The sequence below is a fragment of the Haemaphysalis longicornis genome, unplaced genomic scaffold (genome assembly GCF_048455015.1).
Source record: "Haemaphysalis longicornis isolate Haplotype H1 unplaced genomic scaffold, Haemaphysalis longicornis Haplotype H1 scaffold_4, whole genome shotgun sequence".
Lineage (NCBI taxonomy): Eukaryota > Metazoa > Arthropoda > Arachnida > Ixodida > Ixodidae > Haemaphysalis > Haemaphysalis longicornis.
In genome coordinates, this window is record NW_027526361.1 from 182,719,782 (window position 1) to 182,729,959 (window position 10,178).

The 10,178-nt window shown below is 43.7% G+C and overlaps 1 protein-coding gene across 2 annotated transcripts in view; it reads left to right on the top strand.

Annotated features, from left to right (window-relative positions):
- Positions 1 to 8,657, top strand: part of LOC144179551 (uncharacterized) — a 57,282-nt gene extending 48,625 nt beyond the window's left edge. For both annotated transcript variants that reach the window (XM_077707943.1, XM_077707942.1), the window contains exons 15-20: positions 750 to 916; positions 2,439 to 2,573; positions 3,135 to 3,300; positions 4,820 to 4,973; positions 6,687 to 6,790; positions 8,158 to 8,657. In XM_077707943.1, the coding sequence (XP_077564069.1) occupies positions 750 to 916; positions 2,439 to 2,573; positions 3,135 to 3,300; positions 4,820 to 4,973; positions 6,687 to 6,790; positions 8,158 to 8,568 (1,137 nt within the window). In that variant the 3' untranslated portion in view covers positions 8,569 to 8,657. The remainder of the gene's footprint in view (positions 1 to 749; positions 917 to 2,438; positions 2,574 to 3,134; positions 3,301 to 4,819; positions 4,974 to 6,686; positions 6,791 to 8,157) is intronic.
- Positions 8,658 to 10,178: the final 1,521 nt, after the last annotated feature.

Genomic DNA, 10,178 nt, shown 5'->3' on the forward strand with positions numbered 1-10,178 from the left:
ACCACCTGGGGATCTTTAACGTAAGCTGAAATCTCGACTAACAGGTGTTCTCGTGCGAAGAGCGTGAGGCAGGGAAGAACAGGGGGAGCGGACGGATGGTGTTTATTTTCATACATACACGAGAAATTCGATGGAAAAAATTGTATATTCATTACTAAAGTAGATTTTTGTTAAGGTTTTGCTGTAGCCGTGAAATTTGCGACTTTAAAGCGGCAGAAACCAATGGATGATTTCAGTGGCAGGGTTATGGTAGTTGCATTTCTTAATATCGCCGCAACTTAAAGTCATCAAATGTAGCGCAGAGAGAACACACGGGAGGGAAAGAATACACACGGACAAGCGCTCGTCCGCGTGCATTCTTTCCCTCCCGTGTGTTTCTTCTGCGCTACATTTGATCACTATGAATTACCAACTAGCCGAGTAAACAGCACAACTTAAAGCTCCTGACCTCGATTTTTTTTTAATTCCAGTGACTTCTTAATATTTTTTCGTCTCTTGCCCTAACATCCAGCATTCTAGTGCGAAGGAGAAAGTTAATGACGCAAAAGAGGGGTCCTACCATTAGGTATTCATAAATCACTTCAAATGAGATTCTGTTCTTATATTTATATTCCTTTTTATTGACGGCTAAGTAAATGATATTTATGGGTTCTAACGTCGATGCACGGTACAAAAACGCATTCAGCCCTTTTTCAACGTTCAGTACAGTCTCTTTCTGCTTTATGTTACTGTTTTTTATTATCTTGCAGAGAGAAATTCAAGCGGTGCTGAGCACTGGTTCCCTGTCTAATCGGATCATTTTCGGCAACCCCGCAAAAGAGCTGTCGCATCTCGACTTCGCCCGGAAAGTTGGCCTTACCTTGATGACTTTCGACTGCGTTGAAGAACTCCACAAAATTTCGGACAAAAATGCGAGGTAAGATACACTGTCAGCTCTTACGAGGGACATACAGATAGAATCTGGGGGTAGCGTTATTAAACCCGCGAGTGCAGTAACGCAATCCACGTTATGCAAAATGAGGGCGCCTTGAATGGCGGCTACCTCCCTTTTTTGGCATTCTTAGCTCTTGTTAAGTTATTTGAATTGATTTGTTAGCAAACAGCGTTCAGGTTCCAAGTAACAATAGTCCGATGGGATGCGTTCACCTTTTTCCTTGGTCTTAACTATCTAAAGTTGGAGGGTCGCTCAGGCCCGCGAATAAATGGGTGGGCTTGTAGAAGCCACTCTCCTTCAAGTAAATTTTGTCTGGTGTCTCTAAGCTAAATTTATTAAGTTATCAGAGAGTGACGTAATCGTGCTTTACGTTTTCGGGTGTTTAACTCCTCGACGCTACTGCTGCGCAAATGATGCGTGCTGAAAATAAGAGCTATAGATAAGATAAAACAACTTCCGGATTTTTTTAAGTTGCGTTGAAACCTCCACACCCGGCTTTTTTTTTTTTTTGCGGCGCTTAAAACCCGTCGTTTTGCAGGCATCAATAAAGTTATACCTATCCGAACCTTGCCTCCTCAAGAAAAACAGCTGCGACGGCCATGGTCAAACCCGCGTCTTTGGCCAAAGAGCCACCGATGGGGCTGCTTCGTTCTTCTCGTGAATAAATGCGTCATAAGCAGTTCATTTTATAAACCCACGAAACCATATTGTTAAACAAAGTTTAGGAAGACAAAGAAATAGAAGATGGGCCAAACGACAAAATCGCAACCACCTAGCCTGGACACTTCCAGCTGTCTGAAAGCCGTTTTTGCCATGCATCTATATCGTGCCTTCCAGCCAACGTGATGCAAAAAACGTCATCACACGACGGCATACTACTGCACCGTGCCACAATTCCCTAATCAGACAGCTCGGGAACAGTTCAAAGCAGCTCACAACAAAAAACACTTACCAATAGGACTTCATATTTATAATGTAAACACTCTTCATGCATACGAAAAAAAGGTTTCATGGTTCTTGCATTCCGCAGCAACCATGCTTCATACCCAGCTTTCTCGCTCAAAATTCCGACCTTTCAGGAACCCAGCAAAACCACTTCATTAAAGGGATATTTGGCATAAACCAAGAAGTCAACGTGAAGATGAAAATGCTGAAAGAATGTTCGAGGATTCTGAATACTTTGTGTGTAATTCGCTGTCAAATCTTACCACCCCATGTATTTCTATGGGACAGTTTCCATGGCTCACGAACCTAGTCGCGCAACGTGCGAGACTTGAAACTGCGCACAAAGAACGTTTACTCCTCCAATTTTAGCTGCGCAAAAGAACTTTTTCATTTCGCTAAATAACTGCAGAGGACTGTTCAAAGGACTGCCATGAGCGGGAAAGCTGCACATGCCTGATATATTTTGCCTCAGGGATGAAAATCTTACACGTAAGGTCCGAAAATATCACGGTACTTACAGTCATTGTACTCTGTTTCCTCTATGAAAATCCCGTTGTAGGCTCTTGCTGCGTTTCACGGCTGAAGGCGGGCCACATGAAGAACGAATGGGCGAGAAGTTTGGGTGCAGCATGGAAGAGGCGGAAAATGTTCTTCGGATTGCCACCGAACAAGGCCACAACGTGGTTGGAGTCGCGTGAGTGAGACAAGCGCATCTGTCTCGCCCTTCTTTGTTTTTTTTTTGTCGTGGTTTGTAGCGCTATTTTTCTTGAAGTAATATGCGCCAACTAGGCCAACATCATACTTTACTGGAGCAACTACGCGCTGTGCTTCTTGTGATTTACTCGCCAAACTCTTCACGATAGCCTGAGGGTTTGAAAAGCTGTAACAATACACCCACGCAGTTCAAGCTGTGTCTTTAACTTCAGTGCTAATGATGATGCCGTGATGTATATCACACTCTACAAAGCTAACGATATTAGCGGGTGCTTGATCAATTTGATGGCTTTGGGATAAACAGTATTTATTATTCATTGAATAAAGACAGCAGTATGCCAGCAGTCAAAACTTTATGAAGAACATCAGAGAACTATGTGTTCTTTATGTTACAAATGTTTATAAACTTTGTGGGAGAAAAAAAAACCCTAAAATGTTTATTTGCACTGGGAAGCCCAACAAACAGCATCGCAGGCCTTGAGTGATACGTTACCTTTCAAAATGCACGGCCCACTCGTGACTTTATTTTTTATTTTTACAGCTTTCACGTAGGAAGCCATACTTATGATGGCGACGTCTTCAAGGTTGCCATTGGACGTGCGAGGAAACTGTTCGATGTTGCAGCCGAGCTGGGCATCAAGATGTCTGTATTAGACATTGGAGGAGGATTTCCTGGCGGTGTTCGGAAGACACATAGCTTCATGCAGGTAACTTCTAGCGTAGCCACACAACAGTCGCTAAACGTGTTTTCCATTGTTCCTGCTACGCCAAAGACACTTCGGTTGAAAAAAATCGAGCCATGAACGAACATCAAAATAAGAAATGTTAATTATCTAAACCACATCCTGACCACAAATACTCTTCAGTTGATTTTGTGGAGATTTTTTTGTGCTTGTCCAATCCGCAAAAGCTTAACACTGGTGTAGAAATTAGTATTTATTAGTTGATATTTCTTTTATTGGTGCATGACAATACCAAGAATCTACGTGGGTGTTGATTTACAGTAGTAGAAATATTTGTATACAGTCCTGTGGCACGTGTTCAATTCACAGGAAGATTAGTTGTGCTTGGTCAGCGTTGTCGTATAAGGTCAGGCACTAGGGGACTGCAACCAGGCATCCAGCGCTGTGAAACCTTGTGCTACAGACATGAACTCAGTACAGCAGGCGACTTGTGAGCATGATAATTACACAATTAACACTTAGGGAAGTATCAGAGCACGCTTCTTATAGTACTGCACTTTTAGGGCTAACAAGAACGATTGGCAAAACTCTGAGTCGTTGTAACCAAAAAAGAAAATAAACATAAAAAATGAAAATAATGATGGTGATAGCGACAGAACACAGGTGCACCTTTAGACAAGCGTCCCTGTAGGCACCACGTCAGTACCTTCATAAAATGAACGCATCAAATGACCGAATAGAAGCGGCCCTTGCTTTACAAACTCAATTGGTGCAGTGTATACTGCGATGGGCTCCGAACCGTCTAAGTCTGAGCAGTCTCGGAACAGTGTACCTCAACAGCAGCTATGAAACATGGTGGTGCACAGCATTGGTATTTGGGTTCCATAGTTCAACAACAATGCTTTCGTATTCACTTCACCTTAAGTTCTTACGCACTCCGTCACTTTTTTGTTGAAAACCCGCCGCGGTGGCTCAGTGGCTAAGGCGTTGCGCTGCTGAGCACGAGGTCGCGGGTTCGATTCCCGGCCGCGGTGGCCGCTTTTCTGATGGAGGCGAAAAGCAAAAACGCCCGCGTGTACGAGATTTCGGCGCGCGTTAAAGATCCCCAGGTGGTCAAAATTAATCCGGAGCCCTCCACTACGGGCGCCTCATCGCCTGTGTTGCGTCGGCGCGTTAAACCCTACGATCAATCCATTAATCAATCAATCACTTTTTTGTTGAAATGTACACTGTATCCTCTCTCCAGGCATTTATCACTTGAAAAATGACAGTTCGCGTCTTCTTAGCTATTATTTAGGTCGATGTACATTTTGCTTTCGCTGACGCTTGGTACACTAAGAAGTACTTCTATTTGTCAGTGATTTATTTATGTAACTATTAAGCACGTTTTTAACAAGAGGGTTTTTTATTAGAGTGCTGATACTCTGTGTTCTGAACGTGTCTTTTTCAAATATATCGCACAAAGCATTTTTTCCCCGGAAACACACTCTCTTAGAATTTTATATTGCTCACCTGATGGAAAAAATGTGCTTGCACCACGCAGGTTTCTGAGGCTGTGCGCTGTGCGCTGGACGAGCATTTTCCCGAGAACAGTGGGATCCAAATAATCGCCGAGCCTGGGCAGTTTCTTGCGACGGCACCATACACGCTAGCAGTCAAAGTGTTTTCAAAGCGCACGAGGAACACCTGCGTCGACGGTGAGTATTTTTTGGGTGACTCATTGCAAACTTTGAGAACTATATTTTTCCCTCTAGCATGTTTTAGTTGTCATGGCAAACTTGTATCCTTGTGGTAGCAAATATGTGAGCCTTCTACGAGGGCAGTTGGAACAGCCAGATGCTATGGAATCCGCAAACAATCAAACATCGCGCAGTGACTATGGGTCTACCCTGACGTCTTTGATTTTGTTTTTGTTTTCTTGCAGTTGCCGTATTTATTTTTAGTCTTGCACGTATTGGAGAAATCGTCGTTTTCAGCTCCCTTGGAACCTAAGTTATTGTTCTAGAGATTGGCGTCGTCTGGCGTTCTAACCCAATCTAAAACAACCAGAATGTGATGAAGTGATAATATTGATCGTTATTCGAAATTTATATGTGAACAGAATACAAGGAGGAGAAAGTGTTCCATAATTAGTTGCTACACCATTTTTAATATTTGCATTCCTAACAGTTCACCTTGCCCAAAAAAGATGCAAACGGGTAGCAGTGCCTCCTAATAGAAAGCAGCATGACCCCGACTAAAATACAAAACGCGCGCAGGCGATTGCTGAAGTATCAAATATTCTTAGCTGAAGTTTTGTATCTGACAGCCACGATAAGTTTTTAATGGTGCGAGCAGTGTTCTTATATTTATCGGCAATTTTCGGGATGATGAATGCCCGTTCACATGAAAGAAACTATTTCAAATAAGGCCTCCGAAGCTGCTGTCTGCCTTTCAAATATTACAAAATACACCTAAAAATAGGCACAGCTCAAGAGTAGCAACCTATGACGTACGATTATCTGTATCAAAAATTACGAATTTGTTGATACCAGCACATACGCCCTGTCAACCCCAACTCAAATGTCTGAATGGAAGTGTTTCACCTTGATGGTTCATACCTTATACGAAAACAGCACTCGAGGCCGGACGCAAAGAGGGAAGCAGCGCTATATCTGTGTAGCCTCCTTCTTTGAAATAAAAAATGGAGAAACCAACCAAATAAACTTAAAAATTTAACAAACTTTAAAAAAAAAGAAGACCTTTCGGCTCCGCTACGGAAGCCTTGTTCACAATCTCCGTTTTTACTTCAACATTTCTCTCGATTGGAGGGACTACCGTCGAACTTCCGACTTCAGCTTCCTTCATTGTTTCCCGCATTGAGCGCTGTTTCTTATGTGAATCAAATCTCGATATTACGCTCTCAGAAAATTCCTGCCGCCATATATTTTTAAACACTATTTCCTTGTGCATATTAAGCATTGCAGTATATGATTTACATCTTAAATTTGTTACGTTTCAGGTGGGCGTAATGAGCGGAGACTTACGCATCACCGGTAAAAACCATAATGTAACGAGGTTTTATACGTTCTTAACCGAGAAAAGTGCCTTGCACGCAGTTGAGTTACTATGACGCACTAACGTACAATACAGGCGCAAATATAATTGAAGCCTTAGTAGGACTCAGGTGCGAGTTAGTTGGTTCAAGATCCTGAAATAAATTCCAACAGCGGTAACAAAAACGGGACAGAAGACGAGAGGCGTAGAGGTCGGTTGTGTCTCTGACGGTCTTGTCTTTCGTGTCATTTTGTTCGCGCTGATGGAACTTGATTCAGGGTATTGAAGGCATTACTCTAACAAGACTGAGCAGGGAAGACACTTCCATTGATGACTTCAATATTCCACGCTGAATTCACTCTTTGTTCTTACAGGCGCGCTGAAGCCACACAGTGACATCTACGTGAACGAAAGCCGCGAAAATTGTGTCCCACAAGAACTGTATCCGGTACTGGACGTTGGTTACCAGCCACTGTTCGTAAGTAAAGGCGCTAAAAGTGCATCACACACTTTGGCAACATTCCAAGCAAGCGCATATAGTAATAAATTACGGTGCCTTTAAATCGGAACCATGCAGTATGGCTATAACACAACACACATCTTCTGAAACATGCTTCCCTTCGGATGACTATCTTTTTTTAAAAAATCATAATTTGTTTTTAGGTGTGTCATCAGAGGTAAACAAGGTTTTTACCAGGCAGCTTGTTTCATTTGCTTCCTCAGAAATAATCGTTACTGATTTAAACACCCCGCAACCAAAATAAAATCAGTGTTTCACAGATGTTCGCGATGTATTTGCCCTTCCATCAGTATATAAATACGGCTTTTTTGTGAAACAAATGCGTTTCACGCTAGTCATCGGATAAGCAGAGTTCAACTTCGAGATCGTTAACGTCGTGCTGCATAACAGACATCCGGCAATGCCAATTCGAAATAATGGGCAAAGAAAGTTGGAAACGCGTTGCAAAGTAATCGTAGGAGAGGTTTCAGCGGAATTGCTGACAAGTAATTCCAGCTTGCTGCTGAATTGGAAATGTACGATTGTTAATTATCGTGTCGCTTGCCACCGCACAATATGCTGTGAGGATACCGTGAATCTTCTATAAGTTTATGTCAAACTTATCAGTGGCTACTAGTACTTTAGCTTTTCTGAAGAGCGATAGCCGTTTTCATGTTCTACGTAGCCCAAAACTGAAACATACCTGTTATAAAAGCTATAAAAACGACAAATTTACCTTTTAAATAGCGAATACATTTCAATAGACTTACGCTTCAAGTGTAGAGATACATATATTTGTGACATTGATGTCTTACTGTTCTTCAAGGGGTGCTAAGGAGGTCCCGTCATGTTACTTCAATATTTGTAAGCGGAATCTACATATAAAAAGGAAGCAACAGCCTTTAAACCAAGAAATATCCCAGTATATACGAAAGCCCTGTGATCAAAACAATATTTCGGTCTTTGGCTTTCTAAGGAGTGAAAAACTTCGAACTCTGCTAAAATTGGTGTCAGCAACGCAGTGGATAGCCTAGGCCAGTTCATTCGGCCTTTTGGCTGAGCTTAACTTACCCAAGACAGCGCTGGAACTTCTAGAGGCTGTCTGATATTCTTGAGTGCCAAATACAGAAGAAAACTAGTTGCTACGCCCAATAGACGGAAAACGCATAGAATGTATATACCTAAACTTTTCCGGGCTACCGGTTTTGGCTGAGCAGTGACTGTAAGTTATGAATCACACAACTTCTTTTTTCATGTACATTATTTGCAGTGAGAACAATGTGTTAGTTTAAGTACTCATGGCGCAGATTTCAACGTTTGAAAATACACATTCTATGACTACGCAGCCTCCGTATCAACGACAGCGACAGAGCCTTACGTCGCTGTGGGGCTCAACGTGCTATCCCCTCGACCTGTTCGAAGATGCCGTGCCTTTCTTCGAGCTGTCCGTGGGGGACTGGCTACTGATGGACAACGTAGGCGCCTACGGTCTCGTCAAGGCCTGTGGCTTTAACGGAACCGGCTTCCCGGCCGTCCACTACCGGACCGAGCCCGAGGATATGGCGCGCATCTGCCAGATTATCGCATCTTCGGCCGTTAAGCCGGGCTACAGCCAGCCTGCAGAAGCCCTGAAGAGCGGCGCATCGCTTGACGCGAAACTTTCCTCGAATATTTCCGCCTCCTGTCTTTCGTGCGGCAGTGAACACAATGGCGTTCTGGCCCACCAGAACAACAGCACGGCCCAGCCTTGCCTTTAGGGGGGTGCCCATTCGAGCGTCAGCGTGCCAAACAAGGAAAGAGCAAATATATTACGTCCATTGCCCGGCCTTCAACGTGATTCGCGACGTTCCTCTATCTTCTTGAAATAAAGTTTTTCTTTTAAACATACTGCCAGTATCACGATCATTAGCAGCATGACTTCAACCAAGAGCAGCCAAACACGCTGGTCCCTGTATATATTTTTATAACACAAGGGTTATGTCTCAGAAACACAAACACCGGTCCGATGCGTTATTGGAGCACAGTGTACTTGTACTTTTTGTTGTTGCTTTTTGACAAGATTCTATAGTTACAAGCCCTGGTACGGAAGCCTGACTTTCTGGCCTCCTAGCAGATGTGCCTACATATACGCAGTGGGAGATACTGATACCGATAGAACTGCTGCAATCATGCGCACACATAAGTATGCTTTGATGCGCGCATGCGTGCACACACAACCGGCTCTGCAGGAACTCAGTACTGCAAAGATATAGTCATCCTTCACTGTAAGCGACTGTTAGGTTATAGAGAACAGTTTTCTATATCTTCACACCGAAAGACTTTCACTACGAGAGAAATTATCGCATACGACCAGTTGCCAGAACACGTTTCCCGGGTTTGTTGAATGTCCGCATAGCGAACTACTATAAAACCACTAAGCGGGCAGATTTCCACCTTAGTTATAAAACTGGTAACTGCATTCTGTGTTTTCGCGGTATCTTTCTGATATACCTGTGTGCTTGTAATCACCTTTTTGCTAATAAGCACCCTTTGAACAGGCTAATATTAAAGCGAAGCTTTCTGTCTCTCACTGGTGGCGTAGGTAGCGTCGAAAATGCACTGCAGGAAAGCCAACTTCTTTAACGGTGGTCATTAACGGTGGTGAAGTGACATAAATAAAAAAAACACTTCCGGCGGTCGGCGCCGAACCGGGACCCTCGCGTTATAAAGACGAACGCCACGGCTGAAGCAGTTTGGATTTGGAGAGGGCTGCCCGGGCGTCCGAAATTACGCATAAAACTTATTAACCCAGTCCTCTGTCTAACAACGGCGATAGGTGAACGCGAAGCTCTCTTCGTGTGAAGTGAAAATAGCGAAGGGTCAAAATCAAAGCCGCTGCAATCAGAAGACCAAACTGCGGGAGAGTAAAAATCGATGCTTTACGAACCAAAGTCCAACCGTCTGCGACTCAAAGCCTAACTTAGACGACCTCACTAGAAAGCTTTGGGTTCGTTCATTGTAATGGTTAGACGGATGGCTGCGTGATGTTTCTCTATGGGTTGTATTCACTGGCACGGCACGCATGCCGGAAACCATGTGTGTCACCTCAGCAACGGGAACGTGTGGCCATTATCATGGCGGCACACGCATCAGGCCATCCCACCGAGATCAGAAACTGCGCACGAGGCCGCCTGGTTCTTGCTGCGGCAGGAAACTAAACATCCTCCTCGCGAGGGGCCCGATCAAATGCAGAGCATTTCTGGGGGCGCACGACGTTAAGTAGTTTGCGTTGCATTAATGTTGTTGCACTTGTTGCTGTTGGTTGTTGTATTGCAATTAAATGAGGAGACGTAATTACGTGGTCACGTGACATCATTTATTAGCAGGT